The sequence below is a fragment of the Python bivittatus genome, unplaced genomic scaffold (genome assembly GCF_059951505.1).
Source record: "Python bivittatus isolate LINGU-HERP-01145 unplaced genomic scaffold, Pbiv_v1 ctg000700_np1212, whole genome shotgun sequence".
NCBI lineage: Eukaryota > Metazoa > Chordata > Lepidosauria > Squamata > Pythonidae > Python > Python bivittatus.
The window spans coordinates 32,670,967-32,692,256 of NW_028277098.1; the positions used below are offsets into that span (position 1 = coordinate 32,670,967).

At 35.2% G+C, this 21,290-nt stretch overlaps 1 protein-coding gene across 2 annotated transcripts; it reads right to left on the reverse strand.

The window, feature by feature from the left end:
* Positions 1–2,404: 2,404 nt before the first annotated feature.
* On the reverse strand, positions 2,405–20,144 carry PTGFR (prostaglandin F receptor). 2 transcript variants are annotated; one of them, XM_088154032.1, is made up of 3 exons: positions 19,723–20,144; positions 15,197–16,035; positions 2,405–5,906 (listed from the first exon to the last, which is right to left on the reverse strand). In XM_088154032.1, exons 2-3 carry the CDS (start codon positions 15,974–15,976, stop codon positions 5,601–5,603), a joined length of 1,086 nt encoding a protein of 361 aa, XP_088010158.1. In that variant the 5' UTR covers positions 15,977–16,035; positions 19,723–20,144; the 3' UTR covers positions 2,405–5,600. The 2 variants fall into 2 exon arrangements, with proteins under 2 accessions (XP_088010158.1, XP_007423892.1); XM_007423830.3 differs by having other exon boundaries at positions 19,907–20,076.
* Positions 20,145–21,290: the final 1,146 nt, after the last annotated feature.

Genomic DNA, 21,290 nt, shown 5'->3' on the forward strand with positions numbered 1-21,290 from the left:
ATAATCATATCAGTTCTATACAATCAATTTCATTTAACTTTAACTCAGTGTAAATTAAATTAGATTAGAACGTGTCTTTGCCATGTCTTGTGGGAATGGGAGGGGTGGCTTACCTACGTTTTGCCTTTTCTTTCCTACTTTTTTGGTAATACAAAGGGTAGCCCTCAGCAAAAAAAAAGAAGTCAGCACCTCTCATCTATAAAATCTTGCCGGTATGACTGGTTCATAGCATCAGAGTAAGGAGGAGTCACTTAGGCTATTGAGACCACCCCCTGCCCAGTACAAGTCTAGCCTCATCCAAGTCTAGCTTTCACTTGAACACATCCAATAAAGGGATCATCATCTCTCTGGGTAACTGCCGAACTTCTCTTATTGTTATAAAGCCTTTCTGACATTGTCAGAACACTTCCTGTCACTCAGATCTATTTACTCCATGCCCTGTATGCTAGAACAAAACAGAATAGGTCTTGATGATCTTCTGTGTGATTTCCTTTCAGATCTTCAAAAAGGGCTATTCCAAACCCCCCTACTATCATAGTCTATCATGGGTAAATATTTAACTTCTTCCATTTTTCTTCATAAGACTTTATTTTTAGCATCCCGATCATCCTGTTTACTCTTTCTGAACCTGTTCTAATGTCTTTGAATCCCTCTTAAAATGTCATGCCAAAAAATGGACACCAAACTTGATGTGGCATTTGATCAAAGCAAAATTAGATAATGTTTACTCCCCATGATTTAGAAACTATACTTCTCTTGGTGTAGTCTAAAATTGCACTTATTTTTATAGCCTCATCATACTGGTGGCTCATATTCAGTTTGCAATCAGTTTCTACCTTTTTCACAAATACTATTACCAAACCAGATATTCCACATCTTATACCTGTTCATCTGTTTCCTAAGTGAAAAACACTGCAATTGTCTCTATTATATTCCAATTCTGTCACATTTAGTTCATTTTCCTAACTTAGTAAGATTTAATTCTATTTTTGTCTTCTAGGGTTATTGCATCCATTTTTTAAATTTTTTTTTTTGGTCATCAGCAATTTTGTAAGCATTTCCTTCACTTTTCCTTCAAGTCATTGGTTAAAAAAACAAACTGAGGAGTAAAGGTTCCAGGACTGATTCTTGTGGCAGATCAGATACTTCTTCTGAACTGTAATTTGCTGAATCTTTGTTTTTCCTTTTTGAAGATAAGAACAAAATTTGGTTTCCTCCAGGCATCTGGCACTTCAGCAGATCTCCAGGATTCCTCAGAGTTTATACATAAAGTTCACTCATTCAAAGTAGACAGGTATTCCATGACCTGGTTCACTAAAGCCCAGATTATAAGAGAACTGCATGTGCATTAGATTTGATCTACTAGGTGAAAGTGAGTAAACTTGTTCAGTTAGTCTTTGTTGTAGGATGTGAGGTATCTGACACATAACTATACAATTCTGATCTTAATTATTCACTTTCCTAATTCAGTTTGTCCTAATTCAATCTGTTTTTGATGGATTGGGAATGAATTAAAGAAAGTACAAAATTTTCTAGTGGTAAGGAGATGTAGCCTTAGATTTTTCCCATTGAGATTATTCTTTTATTTTCTTGTGTAGTTTTATTTTTAAGTTTTTCACTTACAACAGCACAGGCTTTCCTACTTCCTGCCTCATTTTTCAAGGATGAGCACTTGATCACCACACTTGGAAAGAAATTACAAGAATGTGAACCCTCATAAATTGAGACAAAGCAATAAGCAAGAAAAGAAAATATCAATCAATCACCTCCAAAACATAAGACAACTTTCTTACTCACACTTGCATCCTGAAAACAAACAAATAAATCTCAAGAAACTCTTACTACCTTTGAAAGTGGTAGTGGGTGGCATTCAGCCAAGTTTTATGAAATGCTCTATCTGAAATCTTTCCCTGTACATGGAAAATTGGAAGCTTAGAGAAAATGCTAGACTAGAATCTTTTTCTCTAATATAATGCAGAGGATATTCTTTGTTCAAAGAATGTATGAAAGAGCATTTATTAACATAAGATTCAACTGCGGTCTGAAAATATGTACTCCAAAATTTCCTGTCAGTGTCCAGGACATCCCAGTTCTTCAGATGCTGTTAAAGGTATCCAGTTGAGTCAGGAAAGTATAGAAAAAGAAATTCAGTAACAGGTGATCAACAGTTCTACCTAAGTCTGGTGGAACATAATAGTATAAAATAATATAAAATAAATATAAATAAAATAAAATAAACATAAACATAAAATAAACATAATAGTATAAAACAGAGTCACTCTCTAGTGAAATGGGCAGTAACCAAATTTGAAATATAAATAAATAAATTATGTTATTTTTGTTCTACATTTCCAACGATGAAACTGCAAAAGGAACAAATATTAAATAGCTTTATTTGCAACCACAAAAGTTAGCAGAATCACTTTTAAATATTGAAACCATACAGCCACCAATAATGTTCCCAGTAGTTGTAACACTTCTGTGACTTTCACAGTATGACCACATTTTTTTCAGTATTTGCAATTCTCCCTTGCTATTCTAAGAGCATCATAACAATAAAGGCACATTGTAATAAATTTAATGAGGCACTACATCATACATTCACTCTGTATTTTTATACAGTTTATAAAAATATATATATACATAGAACCAGAATGAAAACAATATAGCCAGAATGAAAAAAATACATACAATAAGATTTATTCACCTGGCACCCCCTCCCCAAACCCCCAAATTTAAATATCATTTGCTCTTTTCATTTGTCAAGATTTCCACAACATTATTGTTGAGCATCAATCTTATATAATGACTGAAACTAACCTAACCATTGAAAGACACGTTACACAGGTTTCATCCAAAAGAACTATTATAGTGAAGGAATAGCATCCATAATAAAACAGATTATTCTGCTCCCATTCCTCTTCCCCTTCCCAAAACTACTCCAGAGAATTGGAGGAACCTGGAAGAGATCTGCAGAATACATGCGGCAAAGTCCAGGGGAAGTCCCATTGTACAAATAGAAATCCTCTCCTGTAAATTGGATGTAACATAGTAATGCCATGGACTGTACCTTCAAAAGTCCAGTTTCAGACATCAGATGACCAAAGTTTTTTTCAGTTGTATTGTATAATAATATCATTGATCTCTTATAGAAACAGATGTATAGGCGCATAGAGGACTACCTTACATCAAGTCAGATCTATGGTCCATGTAGCTCAGTACTGACTATACTAACAGTAACTCACTAATCTTTCAAAAAGGAGTCTTTTCCAACTTTACCTGAAGATGCTAGAGATTGAATATAATGCTTTCTATGTATAAGTATGTGCTCCATCATTGAACCGAGGTCTCGTTCTTTACACATTAAGCCTAGTTCATTCTAGGTCCAGATAATGACATTTATTCAAGATAACTGCACATAATTGTAAGTGATAACAAAATGATTCATATAGAATACATCCACCACATGAATATATTTCTTCATTCTTCTAATCATAACACTTGATTAGTCTATCACTGTCACACCTGCAGTTTATGAATTACCAAGGCAAACACCTTTCACCAGCCTTATACTCCAACAGTTCAGATCTTTTTCTGCATCATTAAAGTAGAAATACTTGGCAGGCTGCAATAAGTAACTGACAGAGTACATTCAATATGGTAGGTCAGAAGTTGTACAGGCCTAAACTTGAAAATCTGTTAATCAAGTGCATTTTCTCTTTATTTCTGTCTTGTATACCTAACACAGCCCATAATTCTTTGGATGACATCATATATTTTATCTCTACAGCATGTAGACATAAACAGTGCTAATAAAATATTTTAGACTAGTGGTAATAGCAATAGCAGCACTAGTATCCCTTAACACACTGATTTCATTTTGTAAAAAAAAAAATCTGCTTTAAGTATCTTTGCCTGTTTTGTTTTGTTTTTTAAAGACAGTTCTGACATATGCAAGTCAGGAAAAAATCCTAGGCACTTAATTGCCTGAGATCCCAGGAACGTTACCAAATTTATGCAGACATTTTATACAAAACTGTGATGTTACTACATAAAACAATGAAATGGTATTAACTCCCAACAATTTACGGCTGAGCTTTATGAGAGAGAGAGAGATTGAGAGAGAGAGAGAGAGAATGTACATAAATATATTCTTATTAAGAATCTGTATTTATAAGTATGTATGTTAATTTTATCAGCATTTACATTAATCAATTTGTATTAAAAGCTTTCTTTTAATCCTTTGTGTACTGCAAATTCAGTTTATTGTGCATATTTAATTTCTTTTATGTTTAATATGAAATATTACTGTTTAGACTAAATGTTCTGTCTCAGATGCAATGCGCTCTTTTATTTGGATCAAACCAAGAATGATGTAATCCTCACATTAATGTTGCTTGACTCTACTTTCAATAAAACCAACAAGTATTTTGCCTTTCACGTTTATGCTAATAAGATGAGTCTGCAAAGTACAATATGAAATATTATATAACAGTTAAACTGAACCTAAATTAACATTTCGCATATAATACTATATATACCATACAACTTTTCTATACATACATGTGAATTGACTGTAGGCTTAAACATTCACAATACTTTGAAAATAATTGTATAATCATATAACTATAATTAAAAATATCAGTCTACTATAACATCCAATGAATTAGTAATCATTAATGTTGTAGGGTAGAATTTCCACAACACACAGTTAATTTATTGTATTATAATGATTCCTGTACATTTCTTTCTAAGTTGCTCAGAAAGTCCAATATGTAAGATGCAAGTTATTTCATTTAGGAAACAACATTCCACCCCTTTTGTAAGGTTTAGATGAAATATTTGCAAGACACAGTAAAAGCTTTATACTAGCAAGACAAGGTACATTTTCAAAATTAATGCTTATTACATAATTTAATTGCACATTCCATTGTAACATTCAACAGTAAGATATTTAATCATTTAATTTTTCATGCTTGCCCTGATGCCTATCAGGTTTCATTCTTCCCCACAAAAATAGTCCTGCTACATTTGAACTATAAAGTAAATATTCCTTCTGAAGAGTTTGTGAAGTTTAGACACATCATTCTCTAAATTGTGTCACATATGCATGCATATTGTCATCAAATCCAACAGAGCTAAACATTTTGAAGTACAATCTATTTTAATAGCACTGATAAACTCTTCCTTAAACACATTTGAAACCAACAGAACTTGGATTTATTTTATGTTTCATTTAAAAATAAAACCTAAACACTGAGAGCTTTACTTCATTCAAAACTATTTCAGAGCTGCCAACATCATGTCAGTTTATCTTTATGAAGGTTTTTTTTTAAAAAAACTATATTTAGTAATTTTAAGTATAATAATTTATTAATCATTGCTTCCCTTTTTCTGTTTTACAAATTCCTGAAATTTGGCACTAGATATGGATGGGTATGTCCCATAAAGAGGATTCTTTATATTCACAAGGCAAACAACTTCTAATAGCAGCTCCAAATTACAGCATATCTAGAATTGGAGCCCCTTCTCAGGTTCTATCAGTTTCAAAGTATACAACAATCATAACCTTTTACTTTCACGATTCTCTATGTTTCACTTTATGGCACTGTTGTATTGAGTAGCTGTTGGTTTGTCAGCTTGGAATTAATTGGCGAATCTGAAATTGCTGCCACTTTTAAAGAATTTTTAATGGAGCTGAGTTCCCATGTATGCAAATTAATGAGGTGTACTCCACAACATCTCCTAGCAATCTCATACAGTTTTTTAAGAACGGCTTTTCTCAAAAGAATATATACCCATGGATCTAATATTTGATTCCATGTTGCCATTCGAAGACCAAAAAGAATAGTTTCACAGGATTCCCAGGAGCTATTTTCACTTATTCCAATGTTGGCCATAGTTACCTACAAAATGAGATAAGTTCTATTATTTATCAGAAAACAACATCAGGTCAAAAAAATTACTATTTTTAATAATAATAATTTCTTTCATAGTAATAAAAGTTATTGGATATCTGGAATCTTCAGATATTTTTACTTCAGATATTTTTAAAAAGCTGATTCTGAATTTGAACCATCATGGATAAAGTAAACATTAAACATTCACAGCAAAGTTGATATTATGATAAAGAGTGAAAATCTCTATATCTTTTTTTGAAAAAAGATCAGATTGCTCAAAGTATGCCTGGAAACTAGTATCAGATGGAGAAAAACCACTGTAGTATGCCAGTGTTGTTAACATAGTTATATTATGTTCCTATAATTCTATATCTGTTGTGTTCTTTTCTAAATCTGACCCTTTCAATATTGATTTAGTCCTTTAATTTCTGCATTCTTCTTTCTTACAGAAGCTTTTTCCATTTTGTTTACTTGAAGTTTATTTGAAGGTATTTGCAAATACCATTTTTCCCAATTTGCACATCTTCATGACAAATCTACACAATGATAGCTTATTATAATTAAATAGTTATATAGTTCTAAGAGGCTACCTTACTATAGAGTCAGACTGCTGAAAACATAGAAGACAGTTGGAAAAACTGGATGAGCAGAGATGGCACTCTCCAGGTATTCCACATAAGTCCTCTGGTCCTTCCCTTGTGTTGATAATAAGAGCTAGACACCAATTGGCCTTCCTTGTATTCCACAAGCTAAACTATTCTCTGTGTGGAGGTGGAGAAGACTACTACATAACCATCATTAATAGCATTCAACTTCCAATCCTACTGGTTTAACTACATGGAAAGGGTAAGTAATAACTTCTGTACTGCCAGTGAAATCTCTTGGGCTAAACCTGTATGAAATAGTCATCTATATACTACTAAAACTCTCTTGTCTGTAACTTTCAACTGGGCGAAACAGTGCATCAGAGGGCAACAATTTTTGAACCAAGATACCTCAAATGGGCTAACTTATGAAATGTGTCCAAAATCCTGGACCCATTATTCTTGTGGGATTGAAATTTGAGAAATTTGTGGCCGCTTCAACAATGCTGCGCTGTTGTGGCACCACAATCAGTTCAGGTCACATGATCATCATGGGTATATTCCCAACCTCTTTCCCACCTCCCTCTGTCCCCTGCACCCAATCAGATGGTGGGATGACCCAACAGTTAAGCAGCAATTGGCTGCTTTGGAAATGAGGCCAAAATTTTAAATCTTTTAATGGCAGTGGGCATTGAGGGAAGGATGAGGGAGTGACTTGGATGCCTGCTGGTGAGGTAGGGCTGGCTGAGGGGGGTGCTGGCAGTTGATGGGTGAGCCCTCTTCCTCCCTTGAGGGAGGGGGCCATTGGGGACATGCTGGAATGGGGAGTGAGGATGTAGTTTTCCTCATGGTTTATGGCTCCCTTTGTTTCCCCTCCCCCCCCCAGAAAAGTGACAGGCAGTTCCATGGATCAGCAGAGGAGGAGGAGGAGGAGGAGGAGGAGGAGGAGGAGGAGGAGGAGGAGGAGGAGGAGGAGGATGCTTCACTGGGGCTCTCCTGAAGTTTGTGAGGGGAGGGGAAATGGCACAAGCCTATATTATATGGAGGGAGGGAAGGATTCTGTTTCTCTGTTTAGGTGAGGAAATATCCCTGAAACTATGATCCAACAAGTCACAGGTTGTCTAGTGATGTTCTAAATAGATATTATCAACATGATGTAGGAATGTATAAGCATTTAACAAATGATCTGAATACATGAGAAACTATTATGTGTCAACTCCACTACATAGACCAGACCAGGAAATCAACTCCACAGTAAGGCTAAAACTATTTTTTATGGAGATTGGTTATGATAACAGAATCTTGCAAGTGATTGTGCTATATCTTCTCCTCCTTCTTATACTTCAGTGAATTAGGGAGGTGTATGCCTAAGCCACTTTCTGTCATTGTTCTTGTCTTAAAAAATGTTTTAGTCCCTTTTGCCTAGGTCATGGTTCCTGAATATTTCCATCAAGATCATCTTCCTTACTCTGTATTTGATGGGTTTGGATGAAGTTTTGGAGTCCTGTGATTGGGGATGTCATAGAGAGAGCTAAAAAGCCTACTGAAAATAAATTAAATTTGCTGATTACATAAAATGTATAATAGTCTATATAAATAAAAGACTAGTAAATGTTCAACATCTGGTTATCTAACTAATCCTGAACTCCATATGGTTCTGTCAAAATAAATAATCTAGTGAGGTAAACCTTTAAAATTATTTGGAACTCAAATAATTCTGAAAAGTGGTCTTAAAGGCATGCAAAATAAAAATTATTTTACATGATGGTACAAGAATTATAGATAAAAAGCTACAGTGACCTGCCTTCACATATACATAGCAAAGTTACCATAAAGAAGATGCTTTCTCATGATCCAAGTAACTGAACCTCCAGAGGGACTAAAAGTAGGATTCTCCCATTGAGAGACTACAAGAGAATGATCTTTCAGATTATATAGCTCCCAACTGCACTGCATTTATCTGAAAAGGTTATTATTTTTCCTCATAATAAATTATTTATAAAATCAGCTGTCTTAATTCAGAGAGCTGTTAGAAGACACAACAAGCAGTATTACAACATCTCTAAAGACACTGAAGATGGAAACAGGCACAGAAAAACATGGAAAAATTTTCCAAAGGGTCCTTGACGTTAGAAGGAGATTCTAACCTCAAATTGATGTGCTAAAGAATACCAATGGACACATGGTAACAGTTTCAAAGAAGGCCAAACAAAGAAAAGGAGTATACTGAAATACCATACAACAGATATGTCAACATCCAAGACACCTTACCACAAAATTCTGAAGTTCTGCATCCTTTTGAAAGCTAGCCCACTATAGAACACATTACATTCATCCAAATAGGATGCAATTAAGGCATATATCACAGACTATATCTGATATCTAAAACAATGTGGACAATTGACAGGCAAATTTTAGCTCTATACCTTTAAACAACACCAAAATCTAGTCATCTGAGTTCATGGGTATATCCTGAAATATACCCAGACTATGAGATCCCCTCAGTATGGCTGCCAGTTTCATCATTTTCATGGCAATGTACAGTACCCCTCCTAGTGCCACTGATCCTACAGTTAGTCAATGAGGGAGCACCAAAAATAGGAGGCAGCCAGCACTCAACCCTGTTTCCTATTCTTCATCTTGACACTTTAGCTTTTCATGGAGCAAGTTAGTTACTGTTTGGCAGGAAAGAACAGAGGGCAGAAGTCAATGTGCAAAAGCATCTTGAGAGAGAAATTCCTAGAAACAGGAGGGAGGATAAGGCAGAAGTTCCTGCCAATTGGAAGTCATTCCACCACTTAGTTCTAGAGGTAGCACTCCAGATCTATCATCAAAGGATTTCTGATAAGGGGTATATTATCATTTCTAACTTCATCATGTTATAAGAACCTATAATGCTGTTGATTTGGGAGAAAAGAGATGAAATTAGAAGTGATAGTAGACTCTACTTTGAGATTCATTGTGCCATTGATTTTGAGCCATGCTCTTTAAAAAAAAACCCACTGTATTGTATAAGTATTAATAAGTCTTATGTTGAGGCAGAGTAACATGTTTTAAAGGAAACTGTCATGGGATTGCAAGAAATGAAAATTATAATAAATATACTTCACTTTAATTTGCCTATTTAAAAAAAGCTTCATCTATAACAACAACAATAGCTATTATGAGCATAGTGAAATCTGTGATTTTCATTATTCTCATTAAAATTACTATGGATGGGCAAATTATCTATATATGCAAAAGATGTACATTCTTATACAAAATTTACAGTTGAAAAAAGCTATTCATTTCTAAGGTATAGAATCCTTAGAAGTGAATAGTGAGCTAAATACAATGAACAGACATGTTTAATAAGAAGTATCTACATTTGTCTGCTGCTATCTGTATAAATAGCAGCAAGACACAACACACACAGAGTCCAGTGCTCACAAATTGCTCAGACAACTCTATACCATCCAAATGAGAGAAAGAAACTTTACACCTAGAAAATGGCAACTTGCAATTAATGAATGGGGACCTTTTGTGTAGTGGGGAGAAATCAATGATTAGGATATAAATAAGGGTTTGCTCTAACCAACAATAAACACTTTAAATCCATAGATTTCAGTAGCAAATATTCAGCCATGTTCTCCAAAAGCTGTTTTTTTTCCCCTTTCTTCTTCTTCTTCTTTTTTTTTTCTTTTTTGGACATTCCCAAAAAAAAGAGAGTGAGCATCAGGGCTATAATGTATAATTTCACTAAGTCCACCAAAGTAATTAGCCTATAAGACGTTTTAGAAAACTGCTCACATAAACTTATTAACTGAACTAACGGTCAAAATGAGAGGCAGAATTAAAAACAGCAGAAATAATTACTGCCAGTTCATAGGAAGAAAATTATTACTAGTTACACAATACCAGATGACCAACTATTAAGAAGCCTGGAAGGTACATAAAACACAGTAGTATTTCAGAAGCAATATTTATGCATTAGCAAAAATTATTAAATAATTATCCTTTTATTAGGGGATATATTCCATATTACCATACATAAGATTAAATAAAATACGTAGTCTTATTTAATATTTAAAATATTAAATTTACTATTTAAAATCTTCTAATGAAATTGGTAATCAAGAGACTTTCTTTTTCTACCAAGATGTGAAGCAAACAAGGTGTGAAAAAGTGACAAAGGTACCTCAATGATAGTAATCTTTAAAAATCTTAAGAAGTGTCAGATCCTGTGGAGTATTGACAGAAAAGATTGTCTTCATTAAAAAAAAAAGTTCACTTTTCTTTAGAAAACATCTAACGAGGTTCCTGGAGGAAAAATTAAACTGACGCATACAACTGAAGAAATAAGAATAGTGGTGACTAATTTTAGGGGATTTTTTCATGTCAGATTTTTTTTTTTCCTTTTTAAAAGAAAACTTAATCTTACAGAAGAGCTACCTTGAAGATCTTTCTTCAAATACATTCTTTTTCCCATAGATGCACAGAGACACACATTCACATTATTATCTCTTCCTCTTCCTGTCTGAATGAAATAAGTGCTAGTGCACAAGAGTTCTTGAGCCACTTCAGGCAACGAAGTAAGAAAACATGTAATGGGAAAGGTGTTTTTTCTGCTGATTATATTTTCTACTCAGGTTTTTAAAGGAATAGAAATCTTCAATAAAGGTTTCAGTTGCCTAAAGAATAACTTCGATAAATGTGACTAACTGTAAAATAAGCTTGCTTTAATATATTTGTGGGAAAGAAAAAAGAAGTGTAAATTGAACAATAAAATGCTATTGTTTAAAAAAATTATTATTTTTTAAAATAATACTAGAAAGATATAATAAAATCTTAAATATGAAATCAGACTACGCTTCATGAAGTCCATAAGAAAACATGCCAGGAAGATGTAAAACCAAGCGTTCAAAGTACTGAGAAATCAGATAACTCCATCTACAAATAAAACTCTTTGCACTGGCCATCATTTTCCTCCAACTACAGGATGATTATGTGAATGCAATATTGTTTCCCATATAAAGTACTCTACTTTTCATTAAATTGAGTGGACTAGCCCCTTTGAATTTAAGAGGTCCAAATGCATCACAGTGCTGCTGTACTTCGGATTATGACCAAATGTATCTACAGATAGAAAAAGCTAATAATCCCTTTATGGTAAAGAAATTTCATAGAGGGTTTGTTTGTAACTATGTAACAGAAAGGGATCCTGAGTAAGTCACAATAACAATGTAATCAGGATTACAACTTGATTTTCAAACCTAACATGGTATTACCCAATAATTTTTCCAGTTAATCATTTCAGCCTAAAAATATAATACAATGGGCATAATAGTGCACTATGTAAAATAACTCCACTTACTGTGTCATGGTTGATCTATGTATCAGGCTGGAACAGCCACCAAAAAACTGTTTTAGCTTTCTTATGACTGATGCTACATGTAGATTAACTCTGACTACACATCTTTGAATTACACAATATTAACTGTTTTCCAAAGAAAAATGTTTTTTTTTTTAAAGCAGATATAACTTTGTTAAATGGGTAACTTTTACTCTATGATAAGTAAAGCTTCTAACTGTGACTTTTTCAAATCTGTCATTATGACCTGGATTGGATATCTCTCATTAGCCTCATTAAGATTGAGTACGGTACTGTTATGATTTAAGAAGCTTGAATTATCATGAAATACTGAAGAATAAAATCTTTTATGCTTTCCTTAATCAAACAACTTGCATATTTCCATATATGCCTGAATATGGTTGCTCTTTCCATAAAGTTAATTCACATCACAATAATATTGTGTGGTTAGACTTGTAAAAAGTTTAACAGGACATTCTTTCCACTTGGTGCTATCAGGCTAATTCTTTTAAGCACAAACATATTGCTTCTTTTTTATCACTCTGATTCTCTATTCTCGACTGAACATTCTTTAAAGACACTGTTTATGATGTACCCTCATCTACACTGGTGATAAAAAATATTTACTGCTGACTTAGGAGGAGGTATTATTATCCAGTCCTCATTGTTTCAGTAGTATTGAATTTCTAATATACCTTATGGCTTCATATTTATACATTAATTGCCTACATATATTGCATTATTCTCCAATAATGTAGACAGTACTAGATTATTTTATTTAAACTTTATTTAAAACAAACAAATTTAAGATAACTTCCTATAATCCCAATCCTCTAATGATTCCTAAGTACCAGACGTATTTCCATTAGTTTATATAAGTAACATGAAACTTTATGCCTAATTTGTCTCAAGTACCAATCTGAAATGTCTCATAAAAATTTCCATACCATACACATCCAGAAGGAGCACATGATTCCTCTTGGAATAAGTGGAATGAAGCCATTTAACTGATGAGTTTGTAGCCAGAAAAGCTGCAACTTAGTCCATATATATCTGTAGCATTATTGTGTTAAACAATAAATGATGTAGTTATGTGATAATGTGTAACAGCATTCATCCATCTGAATTAAAATTAAATTTTATCACACATTTCATAAAAATTGAAAGTAATCATGTTTACATTTAAAGTGTGTGTGTATGTATGTATGTATGTATGTATGTATATATATATATATATATATATATATATATATTTGTGTGTGTGTGTGTGTGTAGATAGATAGATACATGCACAAACACACACAGAGAGGCCATGAATTGCACCAAGTCAAACTATTAGTCCATGTTATTCAGCCTAATGCCTAGGAGTGTTTATCCAGGATTTCAGAAAATAACTTTCCCAATAGTATCTAAAGATGCTGCATATTGAATTTGGGACCTTCTTCATACAAAGTGCTGCTAAATTACAGCCCTTCCATATTTACTGAAATAATGGCTGTTGAAATATTATGCCAATCCATGGTTAGGGATCCACTCCATGAACTGACTTTCCAAACATACAATTAAAAAAGTATGGTTTTAAATGTGCTTCCCGTGCATTTTTGCTATTGCAGTGTAGTAGGCTTTTGTAATTATGTAACATAGTGCAAAGAAAGAGCAACAAATTTAACACAAAAGGAGTGGTTTTTGGTTTGTCATCCAATTTCTTTAGGTTTGCAGATCATGCAGTCATGGTTTCTTCCACCCATGATTTGTTGAATAAACCTTAATTGCTTCATAGATTGTGCTAAGCCAGAACCAAATAAGACAGATTATGATTAGCACAATGTGTGGGTCCAGGCTATTTTAAATATAAGTCACTGTGCTATTTGAATTAAGCTATCAAGCTGCCTTTCTCACGGAAGACTGGACTGAATATCTGCCCCATATTTTACAATTTGTTACCTATAAATATTGGGGAAGTAGCAGTCTAGCAAACGTTTTCAGTGGGAAGTGCAAATTTATGATGTGGATAGATTTACATTCAAAACACAAAGCAACCAAGGGTATTTTGGTTTTGCTTTGTTTTGACAGGAAAAGAAAAACTCTTTGCAACTATTTCAACAAATGTTGGGACTCCCTTCAGTATTGCTGTGTACATATTTGAAGGGGCACATTATTTCATGAGAGCTTCAACTGGAACAGCCCTTCATAGCAAAGCTATGATGCAGTCCACTCTCTGCATACACTGCTTTGATAAAGATTCTAAATTATTATATACCACTTTTCCCTGGAACACTATAAAATTCCATTATTCTTACTCTAAGGTATTCTGTTAAATTACAGATTGGTTTTCAAGATAAAGAGAAAAACAAAAGAAACCACAACTTCCATTGAATCACCCTGTGAAAGCTTGTGTATATTACTTAGCATCCACCTTCACTTAGAGAATGTTTGTACCAACACCCAAATTTCTTATTCTACTTAAGATATCTAGTACTTATATGGATCCATTGTTTTCAAAAATGCAGACTGATTTTCATTTATTGTTTCAGTGTTCCTGTTTATTAATTCTTTTTAAGTATCTAAATAACAGTAGTTGTAGTAATAAACATATAGAATTCAAAGAACTGAGACACTGAGTGTCAGTTAGGTTTTAATAATCCCTGCACCTTTATTGGAAATGACTATCATGATCAATGCATACTAGTACAACAGGGAAATGGAATTGGACAGAGGACTTCGTAACTGATCTGCATGTTCATTTGAGAATCAAATTAGGGCTTATCAGTATACAACTGAAAATCATCTTCAGCTTTATTTTATGTACTCTATAAAGACAATTGTCCAGTCTTTAAAGTAATCTATCAGTCCTGATAGAATGTGCATATCCAATCCCTATCCATGCTACCTACTCCTTTCCAGGGCATGTTAATTCACAAAAGATTGAATTTATGATAAGTTGCATCATTACATCCAGTCCAAGGTCCTAAGATATTATCCCATAACAAGATAGCCAAAATAGTTTTGCATCATAAGAACATAAGCAGTGCCCTGCTGGATCAGACCGCTGGCCCATCCAGTCCAGCAGTCTAACAGTAGCCAAAGAACTGTACAAGGAAGCCCACTGATCTCCCAGCAGATGGCCTTCAGAGGCAGTTACACTGCCATTGAATACCATCCTCATAAGATCTTAGAATTCTTAATCTTGGCAGCACCAAGACTATTATGAAACTGTTGCTATATTTACAGACACACAAGTATGTATACTAGTTGAATGAGAAGATTTGGAACAAGTTACGCACTTTTGAAAATATAAGTAATTATAAGGAAAATATATAGCAGTAAACATTACATCTGGCAAACATGATTTAAGCTCTTACCAGGAACGGACTCCAGCAAATGCAAGAGACACACATTATAGCCAAGAGCTGAATTATCATTTCAAAATGATGAGATCTGCCTTGTCTATGTTGACTTTTAAATTTGACTCTTAAAAGTGTAATTCCTGTCACAGCATTGCACAAAAATGAAATAACGAGGGCCAGCAAACCCAAGCATGAAAAAAGTAAGAGGTAAAATCTGTCTTCCCAATCTTCAATACGTTCTGTTTTATAGAAGCACCAGGTTCTTGATGCCTGGATTTGATAGGCTCTTAACCTCAGTATAGGCAGCAAAGCTATGAAAATAGCAAAAAAACATACCATAGTCAATATCATTTTTACATGGTTAGAAGTCATTTTTGTTGAATGAAATATTGGTTTTGTCACTCCAATGCAGCGTTCCACAGCCATCACACTGCCCAGAAATAAAGGACAAAGTCCAAAGAACACCATACAGATACCAAAAACACTGCAGAGAACATTTGATTGATTAAATCTAATCCAGTCTTTATCAGATACATATACAAATACTGCAATAGTTCCAGCGATGAGATGGCCCAACAGGTCTGTGATAACCAAGCTACTGGCAAAGAGCAAAAAAGATGCTTTTGATTTCTGCCTAAACCTCTGATACGCTTTCATGAGAATTGCTATTGCGAGGCTATTGGATAAAATTCCAACTGTCATGAAGATGACAGAAAAAAATACTGAGATTTTTTTTTCTGTGGGACAGGTAACATTAGAAATTCCAGTCAAGGGCAGTGATTCTGAACCATTCATTGTTAGAAAGAAAATTTCAGCACTCAAAACATCTCAGTGGCCAGGAAATCATCAGGTATCTGTAACACAGCAAAAGAAACTGTTTAAATACAATAAACGATACTATGAAGTTCACCCTACCCATTTTTGATACAAAGATAGGCATAAAGTAGGTGAACATGCATAGACCCCAGTGCAGATAATACAATTAACAAAATATAAAAATGATAATATAGTAGGTCAAATCAGCAAGTAAAAAGCAGGAACAAAGTAGAAAGGGGCATATTTGAAATCTGAAATACTTAAATTTTAGCATAAAATACTGATGGGATTATTAAATTATCAACATTCAAGAACATTTTTTCCAAAACACATACTCTATTATCTGATACAGCTTTCATTTTTAATTATATAACTGAAGGAGTGTTGCATATTTTCATGCACTATTATACTGATGTTTGCATTCCCTAGAATTAGATTACCTAAGGCTTTTTTTTTCCCCCAATTTTTTCCACTTTACCTTTGCTATAAACTTCCAGTCCAATTTTCACTCACATATACTATTGGCATTTTAATAATACAGTACATTTGTCTGATTTTTAAAAAAATTGCAATGAATAACCAGATGATTAAAGTTAATATCAGGATTATATATAAGAAAATAAGTTTAGCCATTACAGTAATATTAATTGGTTTATTTTGCCTAACAATTTGGTATGAGATGAGGCAAAGACAAACAAAAGGATTCTATTTTACCTTCATTGTTATGAACCCTTCTAGAAGACAACACTTCCATTGCCCAAGTTTATGGGTTTACCAAGTGAAACATAGCAAGGTGTGAGCAGATTGTTTCTTACTATGCAAGTTATGGGGATACTCTGGAAAGTAGCATGTTTTCTTCTGTTGAGGTCTGCAGCACTCAGAGAACCAACAGGTGATATAAACTTGCTCTTCCTGGCTAACAGATGAACATAGAGATGTCTCAGATAATTAGCACTCAACTGTGGCAATGGACTGAATATACTGCTTTATACCCTCAGTTTTGCCCTTTCTTCCCCAACAGTAGAATAAACTAGTGTTTTGTATGCCCAGCCCCATGGTGTATATCTCCAGACTTCACAGTTCCATTTTGTTCAAAATGTCACAGGAAGAAGCTATAACTAGTGGGAGAGTAAATATCCAGTGATTAAATTGATTAATCAGTTTGCTTTGCAAACAGATCTAAACCAGTCTCTTGTACTAATTATAATGCTCTGTCTCTAGTCTTGGAAATATGCGTAACTTAGAACTTGAGGTAAGGACAGAATGCCTGTAGAAGTCTATAGTCTACAGTATATTTAGGTATGTGCCAAGGAAGAGGTATGATATTTAACTGGGCTAAAAGCACTCAGCAGAGCAGCACTAAAATGGACAAAACAACTGCAAAGCACTTTTGATGCCTCTTTTTTTTTTTTAACTAGGGACATCTATGCTTTACACAGCCTCCAGATGCAGGTGTAACATACTATTTCTTCCATCGTACAATAATGTACATAGATTTCACCATATTTAGCATATGGATAATAGATACAGCACATATCACTATTTTTCTAACATACTATTCCACATAGACATTTACCACAATATTCACATAGTCCCTACCATATAATGTGTTCTATGACCTCAGGAAAACACACTGAAAATACAGAGCAGAAAGCACAAGAGATCAGACTAAAATCTGAGCTTATTTCAGGTACTGAAACTGTAATAGCATTTTTATAGAAGAAATAAGAATTTAAATGTAAAGGGGGGGGGATCACACGTGCACATTTTCCTCTATTTAAATGCTTAAATGCATTTTTCTTTTACTCTCATTCTTTGTCCCAAATAGCATTTAATGACCAAGAAAGGTCTTTGCATGAAGTGGCTGGTCTTTTGTACTCAATCTGTCCTTCATTTATCAGCTCACATATATAATACACTATTTGATTCTCCCCCTCTTCTTATTTCTTACAATATGCAATTATAATCTCCAAGTCTCTGAATTTTATTTATGTTAGTAATACTCAGCAAAAAAACATGCAGATCTTATGTTAACTTGGCAAAATTTAGTTAGCTATACAACCATGTCAAAGATTTCTAAGAGTTAACAGTTGCAATTTTAAAAGAAAGAATGTTAATTCATCAGAGGGAGAAAATACATTTGAAAAGTTGCCATACTTTTTTGGCATTATCAAAAGACATAGACGTAGTGATATAGGTCTGAGCCCAGATAAATTATACTCTACAGTTGCCTGACAAAAAATAGTCCTGTAATTAATACTAAACTCAATGGGGGATAGTGTAGACTGAAGTCAGATGAAAGTATATTACCTTAAATAGAGGTTTGTATGGAAAAATAACAACATATATAAGTATTTATGCATTTTCATAAGTAATTCTGTTTCTCTTTGAATATATCACTTATAAAGATTGGAAGTACTCTGCATAAATGGCCAATTTTAAATGTAAATTCAATTTTTAATTTGAATTTGTAGCTTGTACAACCTAAGAAAAATGTCAGATATTATCTTAGCAAATTCCATCACATTTCATACTATATTATTTTCAGAAACCAATGCAGAACATTTATGTAGCCAAATAGGTTTCTTTGGGGGAATATTACCATAATTACCCACATTTGTGAGACTATGACATGTTTTGTACATATTCGGTTCACATAGTTCAGTTCACTGCAGCAACTAGTGCATGTCCCAAGAACCCTGATTTATTTGGATGGCAAAAACAGGTGAATAATAAGAAGACAGCAGTAGGAACAGTTTAATATGGACAGAAGAATTTAACATGGATAACAAGGACTACATGATAAAATCAGAACCTATTTTGAGTTGTTGGAATAGATAAAATTGGGAATCGCTGTTTGGAAGACATCAGTGGGATACTTTTGAAGTGACAGAGAACTTCAAGAGTAAACATTGCCAAAGCGTGAAAGATTTGAGGATTCATTAGTGGCAGCCTTCTGCAGTCATACTGAATGTCAATGTGGTCACTAAGAGTCAACACCAATTTGATGGTATATAATCAATCAGTGACTACCGTAGAAGAGTCTGTAGCATTTTTTTTTCTTTAATTGTGATATGAGACAATGACGAGCTATTGAGGGAACAGCAATCAGTTACTGCAAGCTAAGTAGTGGAATAATGATAATGAAGGAATCAAAATAAAAAATCTAGTGGAAAAAAAGAAAGATCTGCAAAAGAAAGATACGCAGTAGAAGGGAAAGTAGGAAGCAACTGAAGAATAAGGAATGGTGAACTCTGAGGAGTAGAGTAGACTGTCAGAAATTAACTGAGTTTGGACAGAGACAGGAGGAAAATGAAAAAAATGAAATTCTCTTTTATACGAGAATCAGTAATGTTCTGTATTCCTCCCACGAGAACACTTGTCTCCTCCAAAGTAAATTCCACTGAATTCAGTAGGATTCCTTTCCTTGGTAAGTGACATTGGATTGCAGTCTTAATTCAGCCAATTTGATATGAACCTATCTACCCCAATATTTGGCCCTCTTATACCCTCAGCGTCTGTCCAGAGTGGGCAGCTGTATCCTTAGTCACCCAGTTATCCGAGCGTGAAGAAGGTAAAACAAAATAACACACTTACAGGCGAGATTCAAAGAGCCAGATGGAGGCTAATCACGCGAGCGCTTTACACCGCAGTGATTTAACAGATTTTATATTTGTATAGTCACAGCCATGGCTAGATGACCCTGTGAATCGTAGCGTAGTTACCTTCTGGACAGGCTAAACTGGATAGTCCACAAGAGCTGCGCAGAACTGCACAGTTACTCCTAATTCTTCCCCCGCACGGACGATGAACATATCCGCTTTCTTCTCCAAAGTCGAAATGCAGCTTCCTTTTTCCCTGAAAGTTTGGGACGGTAAAGCTTGGACGATAAAGCGCGGAATCTTTTACCTCAGGGTCTCCGGTCCCGCCAGCGGCCGCGCGCCTGCCTCGCGCTCCGGGCATCGCCGTCACCCAGAGGATCTTCTCAGCGGCTCCTTCCACGCTTCCCGCTCATCCGAATTAACCAGACGGAGGGCGCCTGCCGCTTCGCTCGCTCCGAGCTCAAGGCTCGCCCACATTCCCGCCCCTTTCAGCTGGCAAAAACGTCACGCGTGCCACCGGCTTCCTCCTTTCCCTCTCTTAGGACTCTTTAAACAATCCTCTGCAACTTTCCCGTGGGGAACATGGTGGTCCTTTCCAAGCAGGCCTCCGCCCTCTGTAGGCTCAGCCAAAGGACAGGCAGGCCCACACCTGCAAGAGGGAAGGAAAGAGAGTTTTGTTTTTCTCACCGTCAAAAGTGAAAATAAACAGGCATCCTCTTCTTTTCCAGGGAGACTTAGGGCCTTTTCCCACAAATAAATCTCAGAATCCTCTGTTTGCTGCCAAGTCTCCATGTCCTTGTCTCCATCTCGCCCCCAATCCATATGTGTCCACACAGGACAAGTGATCACAACACAAACTCCTTGACTCACATATCTGCATCCAACATTAGGACACAAGTACAAAAGGAGGTGGGGAGGAGTTGCATTATCATGTAATTGCATGTATAGTCACTTTTGTGTCGTTATGGCTGTGGTCGCCTATGCTCCAAACCATACCTGAGGCTGAAGGTCAACTTTAGCTGTTCCAATGTTAAAGCAGCATTTTCCCCTTTAAGTGCCAACAAACAGTGGCAGCTTTGCCATGGGTTCAAGGTGATAGGCTTCACATCCTTTCAGTGGATGTGATCGTCAAGTGGGGGTGTAGTCCTGGATTCACCCTTTTCAAGCCTGCTGTTACAACTTGAATGTTAGCAAGAGTTTGACTGCACACTCAGCCCTCTTGTGGCTAAAATATCGGGGGGGGGGAGGGGAGGAGAAGCATGTCACAAGCAAGAGCGTCCCCCTTGAAGGGGAAAATATACTCATGACTGCCCTATGCTTACAAGTCCTCAAGCTCACCAGAAGCCATGACAAAGCAGCTAAAAATGAATAGTTATCTCCTGCCTGGAGGCCCTTCTACTGTATGAGAAATCATCTGGAAATCCTAGCCCTAGATTTCCCCTCCTACTCGCTGAGAAAGCTGATAGTTAAGGAACACAGCCAAGCTACCAAAACTCACCAAGCAAAGATATAACAAAGGAAAGTTAAATAATCCCTAAGGGTTGGGATCAGTTGGTACATATTGGCCACTTCAGACAGGAGCAAACATACTTTCCCCCATTATGCCCCCAAAGGTTGTTCTTCAGGGCCATTCTGCTTCAGTCAACAGGGGAGTCCAGCTCCTTCCAACCAGTATGTCCTCCATATACATC